This window comes from Rosa chinensis, chromosome 4 (genome assembly GCF_002994745.2).
Source record: "Rosa chinensis cultivar Old Blush chromosome 4, RchiOBHm-V2, whole genome shotgun sequence".
Taxonomy (NCBI): Eukaryota; Viridiplantae; Streptophyta; class Magnoliopsida; order Rosales; family Rosaceae; genus Rosa; species Rosa chinensis.
Window position 1 is genome coordinate 29,988,857 of NC_037091.1, and position 23,223 is coordinate 30,012,079.

Genomic DNA, 23,223 nt, shown 5'->3' on the forward strand with positions numbered 1-23,223 from the left:
TGAAACTCCACTGCTCAAGAAAATAAGACCATCCCGGCTAGTTAAACAAAATTGGACTAGCACCACTAGTCAAGTAACAGTAAAGTATGGGGAAGAAGTTATCACCATACGAGTAAGGGAGCCTCCCAGGATCTTTGCTCAACTCACCCACAAACACAGAGTAAGCGAGGAGGAGTACTAATAGGCTAGATAGCAATAAAATAAAACGATCCAGGTATGGTGGAGTAAAATCATACGAAAACCGAAACCAATAACACTTCCCCAAAATCTAGCAAATAAAAGCACGAGTATAGTTCCTAACCTTACTCAATAAATCTCATGATAATCAAATAAATCAATGACGTGTCCCACACGCCAAAGGAATATTCAATATAAATATATCTCATAACATAAATTTAAGACGGGATTAAAGAAATTTGTCAGTCAAATTACTTACTAGAATTACCAAATAAAATTACCGAAGGCTCTAACTCAAAACCAACCATCAAATAATACCACTCCCGAAAAAATTAAATATAATTATTCACTTAAAAAAATGGTTGCGTGCCTATTTACTTTCAAAATAAAAGTCCACTCACAGTATTCTGCTAAGCCTATCGTCGATCCGAACTCTGCTCGTGTGGGCCCTCCTCACGTCCTGTACAATGTAGCGATCATAAATTACTAAGCACAAAACAGAATTTAAATTTACGTTAAATAGGAACCGAATTCTAAACATCGCTTCTATGCCGAAAGACTCCAATCTTCATTGGATTCAATCCAAACTTCACCATTAATATCAATTCGTCAATTAAATTATTCTATAGTAGAAATGAGGGTGATCCAATTAATGGTCGGATTCTCATAAATCGACAACCGTGACTCCAAATTTCGAGAATTCACAATGGATATCAAACTTCTCCGATGTCTACCAAATTCATATCTACAAGTTCTACAACACACAACTAACTTAACTAGCCAAAAATAGAAAACCAAAACTAGCCCTACGCGCCCACGCTCCGCCGGCCAACCCCTGAACTGGGTATCAATACCTATTCCAAAATCTTCCTCTCATCAAGCCCAACAACTTTCATAACTACAACAAAGTCCAATTTGAAGCCAAAAGTCCGGAATTTACCTCGAAAGCAAAGGGCAAAATTGAAATTCTTGATCTTCAATCCTTCGATTCGTGCTCACACTTCAAATTGAACCAAGAGACTTTGAGAGATGGTTGTATGATCCAAGAGCTCAAAGACCCAAAAACAATCGTTGCCGGAGGTTGTCGGAAACCTAAGTTCCGACCAAAAACCCAAAAAAAAGTGATGCAGGGGTCTTCTTCTCCTTGGTGCACCTTCCATGGTCCAAACCAAGCCACCAAACCACTTGAAAAAGAGGAGGAGAGATTTCCAACAATACCTGTGGCATCAAAATCTACCGCCAAACGGAGGAGATATCGCCAGAAGAAGGTGACTAGGTCGGAGAGAGAGAGAGGGATAAGTTTCTGAAATGGAAACTTACCATAGTAACTCCTCATTTTATAGACAAATTACCATGAACATTAACTTTAGTATTTCGATTATAACTTTCGCATACGAACTCCGATTTAAGCGTACCACGTGTCCACAGACACAGTTTAATGTCCTCAACAACTTTCGTGAATAAAATTTTCTCAAAAAGTCAACTTTTTCGTCCACTAAAAGTATCGAAACGAAGTAAAAAATTGAAAGAAATTGTCGTTTAACGTATAAATGACTAGCAAACTGGTAAATTGAGGTTTAGGACGTAACACAAGTTAACAAGCTTATCAAGCAATCCAACAGAATCAGGAACCTCAATTAAATGCTTACAGTCAGATAGCTCCAACTCTTTCAAGTTGGGGAATATTCCACTTAAGTCCGGGAGTTCTGTTAGGGATTCACAACCCCTCAAATTCATACACATTAGTCTTGAAAAATTATGTATGGCAAAAGAAAAAGGAAAAGATCAACCAAGTGGAGGCAATAATTTATAGTGTAGTTATTTATTATATATGTTTTTTTTTAGAATGTATTTATTATATATGTTTTAACTAAACAAGTTTTGAAATAAAATGGATTACTAGATTAAAGTACCTTACATCCTCCCATAGTTGAGTGATTCCGCGGCTGTCACGAATATTGAGGTGTGCAAGTTTGTTTGCATGAAAATCATATGGAAAAGATTGCAATGGACTATAACGCCAATCAAGCCACCCTGGTTGGAGAGATTTTCAATATCTTCAGAAATGCATTCAAATTTCATGCTCTCACTCATAGAAATATGTCTAAGATTCTTCATCTCGGAGAAGCTTTTAGCTTTCAAAGATATCATACCATATCGCATGGGACCTTGATGCCTATAACTTTATTTTTTTCCCTACAGTAAAAGAAACCAAGCATATTAAGATAGAAATTTCTTATTGGAAGCAAAAGTACTGTTTTTTACGGTTTTCTTCAAGGGTTCAATAAGAAATTATGTTCAATATAAAGTGTTTTCTGAATTGAAAAACACAAAACATCATTAATATACTTACTGTGTTATTTGTTAGAACATGGTCGACATTTTCTTCACTTCACACTCTACTACGTTCGCCAGGCTCACAAGGCGACATTTGATACATTGTGCCTTTTCCCATTTCCTCTATCAAGTCATGCATCCAAATCTTATCTCTATCAATTCTTATCAAGGCTTTTTCTTGCAGTTGTGCAATACCAGTCACTAATTTGAGGTTGTAGCAAGCTTCTAGTATTGGTCTCACTTAGTCTACAAGCTCCCATCTTAAGAAATAAGTGATATCAAGAAAATATCCTTTTAAATCTACCCCAGAGTATCATAACTTATTTTGAGAACGTTTCTTATCTCTATGTGGGGATCTTCTCCTTTACAACTGTCTAAGGTAGCATCCCATTCCTCTCTGCTTCTACGAAATATATGAGAGCCTAAAACTATCAAAGCTAATGGAAGGCCCTGAGCATAGCAAACAACATGTTGTGTAAGTTCCAAATAATCGTCTGGAGGTCCATTTCTTTTAAATGCATTCAAGCTAAACAACTCCAAATTCGATCATAATCTAACATTTTGACCTCGTACACTTCATCAACTTGATGAGCAGTTAGCAAACGTTTATCTCTTGTTGTTATGATAATTCTACTGCCCAGCCCAAAACAATCAGAGAATGGAGCTAAGTTTTGTACTTAGCTAGAATGACTCACGTCACCTAGAATTAAGAGAACTTTTTTATGTTGCATCCTTGTCTTTATAAAACTAACTCCTTGATCAACACTGCTCACCTTCAAAGTTGAGTCCCTTAAAATATCAAACAAAAGTATCTCTTGCAGTTGGATTAGGCTATTTGAATTAGATCTAACATCTGCCAAGAAACAATTACTATCAAACTTATGGCGAATTGAAATAAATACAGCTTTTGTAATTGTGGTCTTTCCTATTCCACTAGGGCCCCAAATGCCTACAATGCGAACAATATTTTCGTCAGCATGTAAAAGTCTGTTGACATCATGTCTACAAGACTCTAATCCAATTGGATGTTCAACTATCTGCAACTCACATGAAGTGTTTACTACTCGGGCAGACAGCTCCCCAACAATGTTGTTGATAAATATAGCTTCGTACCTATGAATTTAAAAGCATATATATACGAAATCAAATAAAGTAGTAGATTAATGGTGTCTTCAAAAAAAATTTAAAAAAATCAGACTAATTAACAAGCTAGTGGGTGTTAATAACATATCGGTCTTCCTCGTATGTCCATCTAAACAAAGTTGCTGCTTCGTAGAGAGCCTTCCTCCATTTGCTCATGCTGTCCTTAAATTTGCATTGATCTAGTTTAGCAAATGCATCACCGAAAGCACCTGTTTGCTTTCTTACATCTGAGGGATCAACCTTGTAGAAAACTGGTCTCACCTCTTGTCCTTTTGATTTTCTGCATTCAAGTATATTGACCAGTTCATCTAAGCACCACCTTGATGAAGCATAATCTTTAGAGAAGACGGCGATTGAAACTCCCGACCCCTCAGTTACTTTGAGAAGCTCTTGTGATATGTCTTCTCCTCTTGTAAGCATATCATCTCTGAAGGTCTCAATTCCCCTCTGACACAAAGCGGTGTGCAAATGATCTTTAAAATTATAGCGTATCGTCGCCTCGAAAACTCAGGAACACCTTGTTGTGTAATGATTTTGTGAGAATACACATAAAGTTGTCACAAGATCATTCACAAGAATATAGACATAATTGTATATATATCCAGGATAAATAAATTAAAGTTGATGCATGTAGGATCGATTGAACTGATTGAAGCAGCCACGAGCACAAGTCTTCTGCAATTCTCTAGGTTTGGGCTTCTTATGAATGGGGCAAGAACTTATGCTCTTAGTCATAGAGGTTGCAGGGACTTATACATCCTTATATATGAGTTAGGTTTAGCCTTGAACCCCTCCCATAAAGGAAGTTCAATAGGACTCAAACTTTACTCTTAAGAATCCTTATGATATCATATCTTTGTAATTAAGTTAATAATCCAGTAAATAGATTTCTATCCCTTATCAATAGATATACACATTGATTAGGTTACTAGAATTGAGTTCTGTTTCCATATTCATATTATTTAGTCTAAATCATTTATCAATTGTTGTTTACTCTAATAAACATGTGATAAGTCCATAAATTTTCTTACGTTCTCCCACTTGGACTATCACAGTCTATACAACAATTGAACCAAAAGACATCGACCAAATAACCACTTAAGTGTGCGCACCAGAATATGAAAATCTCATAATCTATTCAAACTTGGTCAAAATGCAGTTACTGATGCAGAGTTAAGAAAATGAATACACTTTAGCAAAGGGTACCACTTCAAAACCACTAACACCAACTCCTGCATTTCACATAAGCCTCAAAACTAATATGATATCAATAAGCATATGTAATGTATATCAACCTATAAAACACATGCTTATAGTCCAACTGTATGGCTTTGAATACCAAAACCACAAACACAACTTCAACACTAGTGGATCCTAAACTGAATGTGTTTGTTACTTAACTGAAGCATTGTGCAAGGCACAACTCAATCCACCTGACAACAAATAGCTATTTAATGATAACCACAATGACAATTCAATTGCAGCAATCAAATTCCAAACTTTATACCAAGGATTTATAACTAAAACATTAGCTACCAAACTGAAGCTAACAAAAGTCATTTATGAGACTTTAAACCTTAACACTGTCTTCAAACTTAATGACAGCATACATAAGCCAAAACAAAATAATTATTCGGCATGACTTAATCTGCAGATAACATCCAAATAATACGTTGGCATACAATTCAACTTAAACTCATGAAAAACTGAATTCAAAGGCACTTCCAAAGAAACGTCAGCAACTTGACAAAAGGTAAACTCCAAAGTTTCTAAAGGTTTTTACCAGAAAGTTACTCCCACTAACCCAAAACATAAAAGGTTTATGTAAATTCCATCAGACAAGTGCATATACAATAAAACTTGAAAAGGTTGTTCAGACCTTATATTAATTAGAAATCACACATCACCTATTCATAAGAAATATCATTGTCAATTAGGAACTGAAAATAATACTTAAATAGTGAGCCAAAACGAAATCAATTGTTCAAGATACATGTAAAAACTTTATTGCTGCAAACATAATGTTAGAAATAAAATTTTCTTATTCTTGCACAAACGAGAAGATATCCGAAATTCCCTTTCTATCAGCCAAACAGAAGATTATCAGAATATAAAAGATAAGTAAAATCTTTTACTCCCACTGTTTCTTACTCTTAACCGTTTCTGATTAAATCAGAAAAATAAAAGAATCCATATAACAGTGAAAAATAAAAAACCAAAAACATGGAATTGCAAATTTTCAGAAGACACAAATAATTTACAGTTGTAATGATCAATATCAAGGTCCAAAAGAAAAGGGCCTTAATAATAAAAAACACATAATCCTTCCCCCCATTTTTATTATTTATATACATGTAATAAGGGTAAGTAATATATAGAAGCCAACAGTCAAAAAAATGGTTTTCATATGCATAAAGATAATATAATCTATATTCTCTTTAGTCAATGCAAAAATCTGCAATCAAGGTTTTTGAAGGAAATTTTGTATAGAACTTGATATATAATTGAAATATAGATACTATCAATAAAACTCTAAAAGATGTGTGAATGCACACAAAACCATACATCAAGTGTATGTTTCTTTAATAAATATTTATCATAGAGCTATATCATACTTGTATATAACAGTTTTATCAACATTTAGAAATTATAACCATACGCAGCCAAAAATCACATGTATCAAGAATCTGAAAATCAAGGTGAAAACAGTGTAATAATAACTTGATTTCAAAATAATGAAATAAAAAGAAGACATTTTAGTCTATTACATTATTCTCCAGAATGTGTATTACAAGTAACTTAATGTAGCATAACAATTATGACTACAAGACTAGCACATCAAAAATAATTCTAGACTAGATTGATACCTTTAGTCATATGTCAAGCCAAAATTGTTTTTACTGACTTGGCTACAAGAACCAAAATTTCATTGAGTTTATTTTCCTGTATATTTTGTGGAAACAAAATCAACACTAAAGATAACATAAACACTGAGCAACGAAATACAATTAATCAACCCCATTCTATAATCTGTAATCACAATACCAAGCAACACCTTTGTGGCAGAAGACAAGGTATTCTTAAGTTTCTTAATCAATACACCACATCTAAAGAAACAATCAACACCTTTGTGGCAGAAGAAAGGTTTCTAAGTATCTTGATATGAATCCAGTGAATGTGTGTAATGCTATTTTTGATTCTAAAACTACACAGGAACACTTCTTTGGAAGACAATATAAGTATAGTTTTAAAAAGAAAAATACAATTTTCAGGTTTGTTTATCTCAATGATCTCTTACAAAAGTCAATGGAGATTGCTTTGTGCAATATGTCCATTTACATTTGCAAAGAACCTCAAACCACAAACCACATGAGTTCAATATTTTATTTCTAACCAGGTATGAGAACCCTTATAAGAAAACAAAACTCTTGTACCTGTTAATTCTTCAATAAGATTAATTATTTGGGAGATTGATAATTTCTTTATATCTCATTGCAGAAACACAGGTATATTTTAACTTTATCATATACATCTTATGTATATGCATTTTCAATTTCAATTCCAATAATCACAGAGCAGTCATATATAGTTGAACCACTTCAATGACAATATTTGAACATCAATATATGACTACATAGCTTTGGCAAGAATCACATATACTTTCCAACATGCTTCAAAATTGAAATTGAAATCAGTTCTGATTATAAAGAACACACCTTTAGCTGACCTAAAAACATATGCCGTCTTGCATACATCTTCCTTAGTATGAGTAATAACTTTTCTCCATTTGTGTTCTTTAACATCCTTTACTGTATTTCCTGTAGGCTCAGTTAAGTAAAGAATTAGAGAACCACTTGGCTAAATAAAGGAAGATAAATAGAACCGTATACAATTACCATATTCTTACATATGATTTGATATATAGCACAGCGGAAATGAAAAAGTACATACCTCTATCCATATCTCTTTTGTGTTTCTGTATAATAACGCATATATATCACAAAAGTAGCTCTTAATTCTTTACTTGATTGTCCATACAATCACACATACTCATAAAGCTCAATTACATATTAAACTAGGTGAGCAAATTGGCATGTAGATATATTTGTCATTAAAATGCAAATAGCTCAAAACAAAACCTTCCACATATATTTGTAAGAGCATATGTCTTGTTCCACTACCCAAAATCAAACTAAGAATAATGATCATGAAGGAACAATATTAGGTTATACCAAAACTAGATAAAGTGGTACGTATTTACATTGCTCAAAACAATAACTAGCTACCAGCTAGAAAATTAGCTTCATTTTCCAACTCACGTTAGACCGCGTGTTGATAGCCAATATTTGCTAAGAATTACTGCAAGTCTATTCTAACAGATGCATATCCAGCAATTTTTCATCACTGTGTGCATATCAATCTGATACAGACTAACACATATTAAAGTAAGTGGCATAAATAACATATGCATAAGCTTTTTATATAATTATGCAGCTGAAAACTATCTATAAACAAATATAGATATCTAAACAACAACCATATGAAGATACACTAGCAGAACAGAACTATAATGACCTTAATATAGTTTTCTGCATTTCAATACATTAAAAGCAAATATAGCTTCAGTGTATTCCTAACCACTTTTCATAACAATAAGATGCACTAAAACCAAATTGGTTAGTTTTTAACCTGTTTTGCTGTTCTGTAGCTCAAAATTCATTATAGAAGAAGGAGAAAATATATATTTCTACTTAAAAGCAACGTCAATGCTCATTGTCCAAAAAGACAAGTCTTTATATGGTAGTAACACCAATTAGTAAAACAACCTTAGAAATAACCAATCCAAACCTGATATGCACTCAATAGTCTATACCAGAAGAGATACAAAACAAAACTTTAATGGTAGCCAGCAATCATGTAAAGTATAGTGGCTATGCATGCCACACAGCTTGATCAGAGCTAAAACAATTTACCTTCTCTTGACCAGTAATGAACGACATGTCCATGTATGTATATACGCACACATTATAATTATCAACACTAGATGCATCACCTTTGAAACGTACGTATCAAGGCTATATCTTTATGAATGATTATACATATATGAAGGCCAATTTTAAAAGCATCCAGACAACCATCAAGTAAGTATGCAGCAGAAGCGAGCACAAAATTACAATCACCAACGCAGGAAAAGAACAATTAAAAGAATTATCCCACCAAAAAGAACTTGTTTGTATCAAAATAAGCTAGTGTTGTTGATGCCAAATCAGTCCTCCTCATTTCGGAAGTTGTTTCTATTTCTACATCCTGATATTCCACAAATTGGAGGCTTGCCGCTTGCCTACTACGGCCATATATTTGGTCTACGATTCTATATGCACAATAATAGATAATCACATTTATAGTACAAACAATTAAGCACTTATTTGGCACATGTTCAAGTTCTTTTTGAAAGCCTTATCTTCCCTCCACCATGTGAAACTATCTGCTAGATTACTCATTAGTCAAAAAGTAACCCTGAAGCTAAAGCAAAACCAATACACATAATAGATATATGTATGTGGGAGCCATTAAAGTGAAAACCTGCAGATGCAATTGGCAGACTAAAAAGAAAACAATAGAGGAAGGTCCGCAAGCCATGATAACGTCTTTGTGATTTGCAACTCGGTCAAACTTTTCTAAATGACAATGGCATATTCTTGCAATTAAATATACATGCTATATGTATAAGCATAAGACTATGGTCATTCAAGATTGACGATTCTATGAGCTGTATTAAAACAGATACTGAATAAAATTTTGCTCTATTTGTACAAGGATTGGTCTAATAGTTCAAACCAATTAAACTAATTTACTGAAAACAAGTTATCTAAGCCAATAACAAAACATAGCATTTCATTCAATTCTTAAGTATGCAATTAGATCATGTTTTCATGAAACTCAAATGTATCCGACCATGACAAAAAAGTCTAAACAAGTATAATGCATGTAATCTCAGTAATCTGAATTCAACCAAAATCGGCATATTACATGCATCTACACATGTTTCTAGATAGGAAGAGAATGATATTATTATCACTATTTCTCTGCCCACAATGCTGCAATCATACCGGAAGATTCCAATGCTTTTTCCAAAATCAAATGGAATCACAACAACTTATGTTTATTGTTAACTGATTGCTCTTACAATGAGAAATCAACGAGATCAAATGGCTGCATTAATGTTGTCCAAGGCTCATGCCTAAAACCTGGTCACAAACTTTTCATGACATGGGACTATCAAGGAAAAATATTAGATTCTTACGAAACATGACTGCAATCAGTAATCAAGTAGCAGAAAACTAAATTTCAAAAGAAGATCAATAGAAAATTTCTTATCTGGAATTATTCAATCCCGCTTAAGTAGGTCTGAAGGGAAACCGTCCAAAGCCATTAAACTTTCTCTTCCTTGATTTGCCGCGTGGGGTTGGAAATAACAACGCCAAGAAGGCAAAAACCATCCCTTTCAAGTCGTCATGTCTGGTATTCCAAATTTCTGTAATCGTATGCCATTGCTATTGGTTCGTTAATTGTCGGGAGGTAGCGAGCCATGCCCACTTTTCTATTTTTTTTTTGTTTCTCCATTGGTTTGTTGTGCTGTATAGTGGGGAGGACATGCTCTTGTTGTTTTCACGTTCTGTATGATCAAAAACAAAAACCAGAAGTGAAAATAAAAGCGGATTGACCCAGATAGCTTGGATCTGACCCGTAGTCTTTTCTGGGTTTTGCCCCAAAAGCTTTCTTCTTTGTTTATAGCCATGATATAGATCATATACATACAACGATCTATACTTTTCTGAATGTGGCTCTGATACCACTTGTGAGAATACACATAAAGTTGTCACAAGATCATTCACAAGAATATAGACATAATTGTATATATATCCAGGATAAATAAATTAAAGTTGATACATGTAGGATCGATTGAACTGATTGAAGCAGCCACGAGCACAAGTCTTATGCAATTCTCTAGGTTTGAGCTTCTTATGAATGGGGCAAGCACTTATGCTCTTAGTCGTAGAGGTTGCAGGGACTTATACATCCTTATATATGAGTTAGGTTTAGCCTTGAACCCCTCCCATAAAGGAAGTTCAATAGGACTCCAACTTCACTCTTAAGAATCCTTATGATATCATATCTTTGTAATTAAGTTAATAATCCAGTAAATAGATTTCCATCCCTTATCAATAGATATACACATTGATTAGGTTACTAGAATTGAGTTCTGTTTCCATATTCATATTATTTAGTCTAAATCATTTATCAATTGTTGTTTACTCTAATAAACATGTGATAAGTCCATAAATTTTCTTACAGATTTTGATCAGTCGAAGAACGTGGGAGTGAAGAAGATGAAGAACTTGCTGCTTCATTGGTCAGAGAAGCCATATCCTGCTTGCTTTGCTTTGCTCGATTTTTTTGACGTTGCTTTGGCATTGTAGATGTGAGATCTCAGCTCTCAAGTAGAAACTAGATAGTTTCTTAGTGCCTGCTGCAATATGAATGCGAGGCTAAAATGAGAACCTCTATGATTGTTTTTCTTTCTTTGCAACTTGTCTTTTACTGTACACTCACGAGGCGCGCTTGCCAAGCAGCTTCTTGTTTTTTACTTGGACTTGGAAGCTCTCCTTTTTCTTTTTCTTTTTTTGCCTTTTGTCTTTTTCCAGACGAGATGACTCTGAAGACTTGAAAAATAAATACTTGATGCTTGATGGAACGAGAAAATTATCTAGTTTTGATTAAAAACAGAACCTTTTTTTTTTTTCTAAATGTAGTTTCTATGAAGAAGAAAGCATTTATAATCATACAGACAAGTGACACAAGCATTAGCAGCAGCCATCCTGCATCATTCCACTTGATCACTGCTGCAACCACCCCTGTTAATCACTTCAATGGAAAAGAAATGCAGTTGGACCTTTTGAAGAACACTTTAGATCTGAGATAGTTTTACTACATCCTCTTAAGTTAAAAATAAAGCATAAAAAAGTTAAAAAACTTGGAAAAGGAAATATTCAGGTATTTATTATAAGATGATTACATATAAGTACATATTGTAAAGTGTTAATGAATACAAATACTTGTGGATGGATAGTACAGAGTGTATTTGTATTCTTCCTGCAACAGTTTCTGAAGAGCCTCATGCCACTTTTGGCTATGACTGCAGACAATCACTGAAATGGAATAAATGCAGTTAGACTTCTCAAGTACGTGCAAATACACAAATCAAAGTTGCCATCAATCCATGGAGCCATTTAATAAGATCAAAGTTCTTTCCTAACATAATATCTTTCTTAAGGTGCCAGTATTGTAACCAGAGATGCCATCCATATATGCTGATTAGTTGATGCAACTACCATGTGCTAATTCCGAATGATACTAACCACTATGAATTAAAAACTTATAAAAACCAACAAATCTGAACCATTTCATATACAATCAACAAGTGAATTCACCATAAGCATATTACTCTCAATTCCTCTATTTTATGAATTAGAGGGGAGTGGGAAGAGAGTTGGTGTGGAGGTCCAGCACTACTATCATTCAGCATAAAATGACGTGCAACCTTTAAATGGCTCTAATGAACTACTTTTAGTACAGCATGATACAAAAGATGGATGAAATTGAGCTTGAGAGGGAATGGCAAAGCTGCCGAGAAGGAAGAGAAGTACGAGAAAAGGTGCATGAGAAACTATAGTTGCCAACTTGCCATTTGGTGAGACGTGCTAGTTGCTAGTGTATCTTCTGGAGATACATAAGCTAGCAGTGGGGAGAGAACTAATTGTAAATTGAACTCAATTTGGATTACTAACAGTTGTTTTGCCAATATTTCCTTTCTTCCAACTTACTATCTCATTTATTTTCTAACACGATACTATTGTACATAGCTTGCCAAAAGTATAGAACGTTTGAAGAGTCCAAAAAGGAGAATTGGGCGCCCTCCAACTTTACCTAAACACCTCTTGGATGCTAGAGGTTCTAGTTAAAACACTTGGCTTTCTTCTCTTGGATGCTCTATTGCACATTACGTTTGCTTTGCTCCCTGAAAAGTCCACAATGATCGGCCTGACCGCACTCTGCTCCAACATTATTCTTCTCATCAACTCCAGAGTTGTTGCACTGCTCGGCTAGCAAGAAAGTAATCTAGTTAAGGCTCCTTGCTGGAGGAGATGTATGTAGATCTAGTGGATGCCTTGATAGCTGAAACCAGTAAATGCCGGAGACTATTCCATGGTAGTGACTCTGATGACCTAGCGTAGCTGGACTGTTAGCTATATAAGTATTTAGCATCAGATTACAAGTATTTACGTCCCATTTTCAGAACTCCATCAAGAATGATGCAAGACAAGTTAATAATGTGTTTTTGATCTTAGAAGGGTGGTGTTTAGGGTTATAATTTGTGGATGAACGACTATTGTGGTTTAACAGTAGGAATTGGTGTTTTAAAATGCTAAGGAGTGACCAAAACTTACAAAGATCCTGATGACCAAACAAACCAGAGGGAGGGATCTCTTCAAACAAGGAACAATCAGTAACAACCCAAACCAAAGATCATCTGATACAAATATTCCAATAGCAGCAATTGGAATGATCATTTTGCTTATTATTATGTGTTAAATAATTACATTGCAAAATGTGGAAAAAATACATTCCAATAATTACGTGTTTAAAAAAATAAAAGTAAAAAATAAAAACTCAGATATAATGAGTTGTGCAAACACACTATATTTGATTCACAACGGTAATTGCACAATGTATTTCTTGATTGATATTAGAGTTGATTCACAATGGTAAATACATAATGTGTTTCCCGATTGTTATTAGAATGGATTCACCACGTGCTTCCCTGATGGTTATTTTCCAAGTAGACTATTGATATTGTTCATCACCAACACCTTTGAAAGATGATGCCTGCAAAGAAAAGGGACAGACTATTAGAAAATAATAACATATAAACAAATTTATGCTTACAAGTTGCAACACACTACTTTTAAAATGAATTTCATCATTTGCTAAGGAACGTATCATTACAGAGTAATATCAGAAAGTACGGTTTTTTTTTTTTTTGGTCTGACAAAGAAGGGTGGGATCGTCAGGAACATCACCATTCAGCTGCAATACTTGATTTGATTATGGAGTTCAATTATTCAGACTTAGATGGTCAACAAAATTTAGCGTTATGCATGATTGCTATATCAGTGGAGCTTATATTTCAGTTCAAACTAACCTAATATAACAAGTCACTACTAAAGATTTACCACAGTTTATAAAGCATAACAAAATTTGCTACCCACCAAACCCAGTGCTTCTGCTGCTCTTCTCTGGCTCTCTTCACTGCAAGTGCCAACAAGCATGCTCATAAGAAATCTCCTCTGATCCCTTTTCAAGTGTTTCTCCAAGCCTCGAGCCACCATCTCCATCTCAGGCTGCACAGTAAAATTCATCAGAAAACTCACCCCAAATGCAAGAATAAAATTAGGAAGGCAAGTCAGTTTCTCATGATGCATGTGTCGATTGATTAGAGGCCAGACCCAGGCCCATCAAAAAATATTATGTGTTTATATATCTCTAGCAACAGACTCACAATGTCGGTCTGCAGAAAAGAAGGAAACAATATACTGGGAATTTGAGCAGAAGATCATTTTCTTAACTAGAAAGTGTAAAACAAAAACAAGTAAATATACAAGGAGAAAATTTTTTCTTAACTGTCAACACTGTAACAAAAGGTATAAATAAATAAATAAAATAAAAACTGTATGTGAAGTCCAAAATGATGAAAAACAATAAAGCAAATGCCTATGAAAATCAGCTCTCAGACAATCTAGGAACAGGCATAAAGGCTATCAATGTAATGTCTTAAGTAAAAAATTGTTGATCTGTTGTGGTAAATTTGTTTCATGAATAAACAGAGCACATACCGAAGATTCCTCGGGAGGGAAAATCCGCCAAACAAGGCATATCTTTGACAGTTCTACTACGGCTTCTGCATGTTTAGCTTGCATTACTAAAGCCTGCAATCAAACAAGTAAGAAATAAAACATAAGTGGCAAAACTTCACAGATTTATATGCAAACAATTCATAGAACTAATAGAATCGAATAAATAGAAAACTTTAAGACACCAATTAACAACGCATTCTACCAAGAGATAAGAAAAGATTCTGTCTACGCATCTACCATTCCCTCCTGCTTGTCCTCCCCTTATTTAAGCAGATTGATGATGCCTTTGGTTTAAAAAACTAAATTAAAACTACATGAGATTGATCCTTTGAACAGCAAAATAGATACAAAGTTTCCTAAAATGTTCACGTTTTTCTTTTTTCATCTTTTTTTTTTTTTTTGGTTCAAAGGAACAGCTATTATTAACAAAACAAAAGGCAAAAAAAAAAAAAAGAAGCAGACAAGAATAATAGATGGCTTAACTACCTTTAAAACAGCAAAAATTAAGAAACCTAAACCACAACAGCTTGCCAATTTAGAATAATAGACGAGAGTGTCTAATCTATAAATTCCCCCAAAATAGAGGCGCATAAAGATGTCCAGAACTTCACTCTCTCCCGCTAATCTTCCATCTCCGCTCCACCATAAATCCTTTTATTTATTTCCATCCAAACTGCCAAAACTACAGCTAACACCCCGCAACCCCAAAGGATTTTGGCCTTTTTCCCTCTGCCAAAAGCGCAAGGCTATCACTTAACAAATCAATCCTCCTCAAAGAACTTATCCAACTCACACCTGCCTCCCTAAAGCATTTATTTTCTGATGTAATATTGTACATTCTCACCTAGTTTTCTACACAATTTTATGCAATTTTCTTTCAGCGAACATGATGTGAAAGTGACTACCTATGACACTAGAGGCACTTAAATTGTGTCCATACATCCACTCATAAAGGACAGGATCACAGTAAAAAGAGCAACAGTGGGAAAATTACCCAAGCCTGCAAAAAACATGAACGTGTACGCGCAGCTACGGCGGCAGACACAATTCTTCCAGCACGAACATTCTCAAGCCCAATGTTCTCAGCTAGCCCAGCTATGAATTGCCGGGCATCTTCACCCTCGATCTCAACACCTTTAGAGTAACTCGGTGTCCTGCAAAAGTAGTAGATAAGTTAAACACTAACAGAAAGCAAATTATTCAAAAAAAAGGGGCAATTAGAAACTAAGGTAAACGTTACACGTGGCAGCCCAGAAGCATACCTGCTGCATACATTGAAGACAAAGTCAACAGACACACGGTACAATGAATCTCGTGTATTTGTAGTATCAAAGGAGACCCGTACTCCATATGTCCTGCATATTTGACGTAACTGCTCACCCACTCAGGCAAAGTATACCATGTGTAATGAATTATCAGTTAATGCAGCATCAAATTCAATTTATAAATTACGATAATAATTGGACGGCCAGATTGTCCCAGGTATAATGAATCCATAAAAGAACAGGTCTAGACATAAGGAATTTTTCTCATGTAACAATTATAGAAAAGTACTGAACAATCAACTAGATAAAAGCACTGACATGAATTATATCATCCTCCATAATGTCCTTCCCGCTCATTCTACTGTCGGTGATTGCTGGAAATCAAGTGGATGAGTTGGGAATTAAAGATGGAAATCATGAAACGTTACAAAACTCTGAGAAATGTGCAAGGGTTTACCTACAAGAAAAACAAACCCAGCAATGAAATCAAGTCTAATGAAGAATGCATGTACAACTACACAACAACTAAATTTCAATAGGCAAATCGAATCATAAATATAAACATGATATTTTGGGTTCAGGAAGCAACCTCTAACCAATCTATTTGCTTCTCTCTGGTGCTCCTCATTATCAACCCCTAAAATGGGCTGGGAAGTTGTAGTTGGCCACCATTGGGGAAGCTTCTCCCCGAAGCGAACCCGATTCTTAAACACTCTCTCCATCCCAGCCACCATTGAGCTCTTCCTCACCGACGATAGGGGATTATCCAAAATCCCCAAACCGCTGTTCTTCTTGACACTAACCTCCTCTGCTCTCGGCTTCTCTATCCTAGCTACCACAACCTCCTTCCCCCCAAGACTCCTATCCCTCCTCGTCACCACCTTCTCCCTTCCGTAACCCGACCCGCTCCCAAACCCTAACCTCACCAACCCAACCAGAACCCTAAACCCCAGCACGACGGCGCAGGTCAACACGACGAAATTGCCGACGAACCGCAGCGTGGAGGGGCGGCAGGAGACGACGATCCTGCGGTCGACGTCGACGGAGACGAGAGTCTGGAGGTCGGCGGCGGCGTCGGCGGCGGAGGAGAGGAAGTGGCGGAGGTAGGAGTGGGAGGAGTGGTAGAGGCTGTTGAGGTCGAAGGTGGCTTGGATGTTTTCAGGGTCTGAGGAAGTGTAGAAGGCGGGCTTGGCGGTGGGGACGGTGGTGAAGGTGGCGGTGGTGGCGCTGTCGGAGTTTCGTCTGCGGTTTCGGCGGTTTCGATTGGGAGGGCGAGGCATGGAGCAGGAGAAGGAGGCTTTGGGAGCGCATGGGTTGCGGAAGCGGTGTAATGGCGACGGAGCGAGCGAGTGGGCGGTGGCGGTGGCGGTGGCGGAGGAGTTCATGTAGAAGAAGAAGAAGAATCTTCGCCAAAAAGTATATTCCTGTGTGTTTGGAGTGAGCTGATAGAGTAGGGTCAGGAAAATCTTTATTATTCGACCGCGCTTTCGTCCGTGCTACGTTTTTCTATTTCCATAGCAACACCCTTTCAAATATGTAATTAACCCAAAAACAACTTCAACAACACTAATCATATATGAGTTTGAAGAATTCACAAAACCTGTAAATACATTTAAATTTCAGATATTTTTTGTCTTTTTTTCTCTAGGAAAATGAATATATAAATATAGTGGAAATGGCTGCATACACAGGTGGACGGACCCAAATCCAAACATGATTCATAAGCACTTCATGAATGGGAGAAAAATCATCATAGTTATTGAGCACCATCAGTGATTGATTGAAACTCTAAGAGCATGTTCGGCGGTGAGGGTTTGGCCGGTCTCCATCTAGGATTGGTGAGGTGGTGACCATGATTTCCCAAAAACAAACTTCCACCGTTGGGTTTCTGACCGGTCAGACCCACGCCTTTCGTGACTGAAGAACAATTTGCGTAAGAATGATATGCTATACGTAACACCCAATTTAATCTTGAAAAATGTCATCGTTAATATATGGTAAATAGGGATCGTTCAAATCGGGGATTGGGGGTATACCTGTAATTGTAAAACAAATAAAGAATGATTATAAGTATAAAGTATAATTTACAAAAATAAAACAAAGAACATATACAAGTTAACGCAAAAGGGGGTTTTAGGATAAAGTAATCGAAAATTGAAAAGAAGTAAAACAAAAATATAAAATACATATATAAGATAGGGTGGACGTTAGGTACAAAAGATAAAACTAAACTCTTAGGATTGATTTCAATTACGACTCCTATAGTTGATTATCTAAGTCATGAGAGAAAAATTGACCATGCGAAACGTTAAAAGCAAACGATTTCCCATATTTTACTTTCCTTAATTAATTAATCTAAGTGAAAGCACTTAAATTAATCCTATCAAACATGTAATCAAAGTCTAAAAAGTTAGCTAATCAAGACATGTTCAACGCAATAAGCACAATGTTCAACGCAATAAGCACAAAGAAATGATGTCAACTTGAGTGCACAAACTAGTATGAATAAATTCATCTACTTGCACTCCTCCTGAATTAATTTCGACTTTTGTCCAAAGCTTTTACTACTTATGATTTAGGGTTACAAAACTATTAGGTGAATTGTTAACCTAAATCTAGCACCAATTACATGCAAATCCTAAAAGTTTCTAACCAATCAAGATGAACATATAAAAGATTTCAATCATGCAAAATCAATTGAACAAACTCATAAAAGCAACTTAGATTCACAACTATAGAATTCGAAATTTTATTCAAACATAGAGACAGGCTCAAACTTTGCCCTTAATGTATATGTTAACTAGAATTCAAGTTCATACGAAATCAAAACAAAGAAAACCTAAAATAGGTTACAAGGAATAAGATGGAATTACACCGTCAATGGAATGAATGGTGGAGAGCTTGAGACGTTGATTTTGAATCTTGAAAGCAAGGCTTCACTATCACAGCAGAAAGCTTCACGGCTTCTTCTTCTTCTCCTTGCTTGAAAACGTAAAGACTTGAAAACTAGAGAGTGGAGAGAATTTTGGCGTTGGATTTTCTGAGGGAGAGAGGGTGTATGTGACATCTAGAGCATGAGGCTATATATAGGGATAGATCAAGGTTCTGGATCCTTCTTTTATTTTGCTAGGAATTATCTGCTCGTGCCACAAAACTTCAACCAATCAATTAATGTCACGTCAGCTCTGCTATGTCATCCAACCAATCAGAAGCCTCCAAAATTAAGTAAATAAAGCCCATAATTATCCCAAGAGATATTTTTTCCGAATTATCAAGGAATTAATCTGATTTTTATCTCCAAAATTTGGCCAAGGGAGCTTGAGTGACGATATGAATGAATCTGGACTTGTCTTCACCTTTTTCTTGTTGCATACACTTTGCTATCCCTTAAAACTCTCCATGGCGTCATTATCCTCTAGATCCTTCCATTTGCAACGTCAAAATCTCCAATTACTTAGCTAGAAATTCTCTTTTGACGTCAAAGAAACCCAAAAAGATTAAGTCTCTTTCTTTTTTCCGAAATTCACACAAAATCTAGAAGCATCTTGAGCTTTCTTGAGTCTTCTTTAAGCCACGCAATCTCCTAATGCCTTCAGGTTTCCTAGCCCCATCAGGACTCATAGTCAAACAAGGATTCTTCATTTTCCACCATTTTTCTTTATTTCTCCAATCATCTTCCTAGTTGGCTTAGGAGTCTTGCTTTGACTGAGTTTCCTAGTAGCACCAGGATTTCCTGGCTGGACCAAGAAAACTTCATTTCTTCATTTCAGCTTATTTTTGCAGCCCTTGTGCCTTGCCTTAGTCATTTCCAACGTTTTCTTGCTTCTCATTTGCCGCTCCATTTGCTCCATGGTACCTAAAAATATAAACTTTGTTAAAAATTGATTTATTTAAGGAAATAACTAAGTAAATATGAGGAAATAACATTTAAAACATCTCATTAAAATGCTCCTATCAAAGAACGCAATTGTTGTACAAATTAAATCACTCTCACATCCTCCTCAAGCATGTAACAAAGTATAAAATTTGTAACTAGTGACTTTACTATTCTCCACAAACAATAAGGAATCAGTAGAGGTAAAAGAAGATGAAGTGAGTGGTACACTGCCCGCCACCTGCACCTTTTGTTTGTTCATCCAGTCATGAGGCCTTTTATTTGAACCTTTATCAGACCATCATCTTTCCAGGTTAGACCCAAATCCTCCATAATCAAGGTTGAAGGTACTAGGGCTGGCCTCGGGTCGATTCTGCAGTTTCTAGTGCTAAACCCGGAACCGGAACCGACTATTCCTTATCGGTTTGGATTTACTGTTTTTGGCATCAAGCACCGAGATAGAACCGAACCGACCATGTCATGTTGGTTTCTCGGTTTTTCGGTTCCAATCTCAGAACTGGCAGTTTAGGTCCTTTGGGATGAAAAGCCTTTTCCAGATGAATGATTGGCTCTTTTTCAGAAAGCAGGCAACTTTACAGCACAAGTTGAATCAAATACCTTATTTAGTTTCCTAAAAAATCCATGAACAGAAGAAATCACAGGGAAAAAAAAAAGTTAAATCGCAAACACAGTCAACTCATATGAGTACATCCACCGATCCTTCTATCACTCTACACAAAAATTCTACCATTTTATGAAATATTCAAACAAAATTTTAGCAAAGAAATAGCAGAAAAGAAATGAACACTATTTTTTAGCTTCAGTAATTTTCTATTTTCTTAAAGTTCCTCACTTTACATCATCAAGAATTAGCTGAGAATTTTCACCAACTATAAAACCCCAAGCTGAAGAAGGACCAAGAATCAATAATCAAAACCTCCACAAACCCATAACAAACTCAGGAACCACCACGTTGCCGCTAGTAAACGACGTCGTTTCGCTGTTCAAGGTCACCTTGCTCTCTCGGACTGAAGTGGACTTCTGGCTGGGGGGCAGTTGTGGGGTGGACGATTTCCTGGATTCTTTAGAGATTACTAGGCTGGGCTCCGCTGCGGCAAGCTTGTAGTGGGCGGTGAGGCAGAGGGAGAGAAGGAAGACGATTTGTTACTTTATTTCTTCTTCTCTTCCTTCCTGTTTGGGTTTGGAAGGTTTTTATTTTGGAGTTTCTGATGGAGAAAGTTGGAGTCTTTGGGTTTTGTGTCAAATAATGATGGTGGTGTTTATTATAAGGGTTTGGGAAGTTGAAAGTGGCTTTATGGGGAAGGAGTAAGACCGGCAGCATGTGTAGTTTGACTATGAATATCGGTTCCATTGGGTTTAACTCTCTTCTAGAACTAAAAACCGACACAGAACTGAAAACATACAAAACGGTTCGGTTCAAGAAATAAACCGATTTTGATAGCCAAGAACCTTACTGAACGGGCCATTTCAGTTCGGTTCTTCCAGTTTCGGTCCGAAAGTCCCAGCCCTAGAAGGTACTAGTTCCAATGCAAACTGACTTCTTTTCGGTTTAATCTTCGGCTCTTCCTTTCTGCTTCATCACCTCCCATGTAATGCGTGGATGTTCCTCCACCTCACCTTGCCTCTCCTCTACCATCTTCATGACTACATATCGTTTCGGTCCTAAAGCCCAAAGAAGGCTATTAGGCTGCAAGAAGAGAGTAGATAAAGCTCGCAACACATTTGCCTCAGCGAAGGCATACCAACAACCATTGTCCTTCTCAGCATTTAATTCTCTGATTCCAGTACACCAGCCTATTGCTCCTACAAAAGGCACACCGCCCCGACCTAATTTAATGAAAAACAATCCTTGCTCCACTAAACCAATCGCTCATGTTAGAAGGTTAAGGTAAGGGTATCTTCTGGAGAAACCCCTAAACCTCCTAACCTTTTTCACTGGATCTTGCAAATAGAGCTCCACCCTAACCCAACAACTTCCATCTCTAATACCCCTATGAAATTAACGTTGTTCACCTCCGCAGTGCTTCTTCGATCAAGGATATTGTGCAAATGGATGCATACACAGATGAAAGGCCATGGACAGACCCAAATCCAAACATGATTCATTAACACTTCATAAATGGGAGAAAAATTATCATAGTCATTGAGCACCACCAGTGACTGATGGAAATTCTAAGCTCCCCCCCCCCACACTTGATCGTATCAACATCGTCGACATCTAAGAAAGAGAACAGAAACTACTCGCTTGGTTATTCCTAAACATTGAGGGTTCTAAATAACCTCCATATTGAATGAAATGATCCCATAGAGGATTGATGATTAAAGGCTTATATGTATTCAGTCAGTGCACTAGATAAGTAAATAGGATTGTTGAGCCACAAAAATTTATACTTTACTTTCTGAGATTTTCGAGATCGATAGGTTCTTCCCTGTCTTGCAACAACAATGTCGGGCTAGTGGCATGGTCAATGAGGCTATAGAGACCATCTCTAGAAGACCTGCTACAAAAATCAGAGGAAAAGAAGACAGCTAAGGTTTTTGGTTTTTGTCTATGCCTACTTAAATTTTGGATTATTGTTACTTATTTAGTCATCTAATATATATATTTTAATTATTTTAACCAATGACTTCATTTATTATTGACAAAAACATACAATAAAAGTGCTAAAAATTGCCATAAAGCTCTTTCTAATTCTCTCACCCTAATCTAGCTGCAACACCGAACTAGTCCATTTCTTCCTGAATACCACCTCTCTACCTCTCATTTGCGATATGTCGTACCCTATAGTTTTCTCTCTTCCTTTATTTTTATCTCTCTATAATAAAAAAATGTATGGATGGTTGCCATTGGTGTTGTCTCTTAAACACTATCCACATCTTTATTAATTGTTGAGGTGATCTAGTGATCTATCTCATAGATGACGATGACGATTTTGATATTTTTCTAGTGGTTAAGCTTTTTTATTTGGATTTGACATGTTACGTTCCAAACCTAAATTTACCGGTTTACAAGCAATTTGGACAGTAAACGACAATTACTTTCTCTTTTTACTTTGTTTGACACATATAGTGGCCCTAAAAGTTGACTTTTTTGTTCAAATCAGATTTTGAGAAAATTTCTTTTATGAAAGTTGTAGAGGACGTTAAACTGAGTGCGTGCATATATGGTACATAAAAATCGGAGTTCGTATGCCAAAATTATAAGCAAAATACTAAACTTACTATTTGGAGTAAATGGTATAAATTTGAATTTTTACTGTGGAAGCTCGGTAACTCCCATCTCTCTCTCTCTCTCTCTCTCTCTCTCTCTCTCTCTCTCTCTCTCTCTCTCTCTCTCTCTCTCTCTTCCCGGCGTATCTCTGCCTCCAAGCCACCTGATGGCATGCCACCGGCGTGGGTGGCTTCGTCTCTTCCTCCCCTTGAAGCCCGT

The 23,223-nt window shown here is 36.2% G+C and overlaps 1 protein-coding gene and 1 long non-coding RNA gene across 3 annotated transcripts; both read right to left on the minus strand.

The window, feature by feature from the left end:
- Positions 1–419: 419 nt before the first annotated feature.
- On the minus strand, positions 420–11,187 carry LOC121052568. 2 transcript variants are annotated; one of them, XR_005809485.1, is made up of 5 exons: positions 7,374–11,187; positions 2,531–4,174; positions 2,331–2,373; positions 2,091–2,211; positions 420–637 (listed from the first exon to the last, which is right to left on the minus strand). It is a non-coding gene; the product is annotated as an uncharacterized LOC121052568 (long non-coding RNA). The 2 variants fall into 2 exon arrangements; XR_005809484.1 differs by lacking the exon at positions 420–637 and adding an exon at positions 1,179–1,480.
- A 2,080-nt stretch (positions 11,188–13,267) lies between these two features.
- On the minus strand, positions 13,268–17,458 carry LOC112200513. The gene is made up of 7 exons (XM_024341552.2): positions 16,488–17,458; positions 16,217–16,272; positions 15,896–16,005; positions 15,628–15,787; positions 14,613–14,705; positions 13,989–14,120; positions 13,268–13,605 (listed from the first exon to the last, which is right to left on the minus strand). Exons 1-7 carry the CDS (start codon positions 17,281–17,283, stop codon positions 13,564–13,566), a joined length of 1,389 nt encoding a protein of 462 aa, XP_024197320.1. The 5' UTR covers positions 17,284–17,458; the 3' UTR covers positions 13,268–13,563.
- Between the last annotated feature and the right edge of the window lie 5,765 nt (positions 17,459–23,223).

Excerpts from the sequence above, each read along its gene's own strand:
- LOC112200513 (XM_024341552.2), bottom strand. The coding sequence starts at position 17,283 with ATGAACTCCTCCGCCACCGCCACCGCCACCGCCCACTCGCTCGCTCCG. Across the intron at positions 16,006-16,216 it reads TGGAGGATGATATAATTCAT|TTACGTCAAATATGCAGGAC; the intron begins GTCAGTGCTTTT and ends GTGGGTGAGCAG. Across the intron at positions 14,706-15,627 it reads CATGTTTTTTGCAGGCTTGG|GCTTTAGTAATGCAAGCTAA; the intron begins GTAATTTTCCCA and ends GTTTGATTGCAG.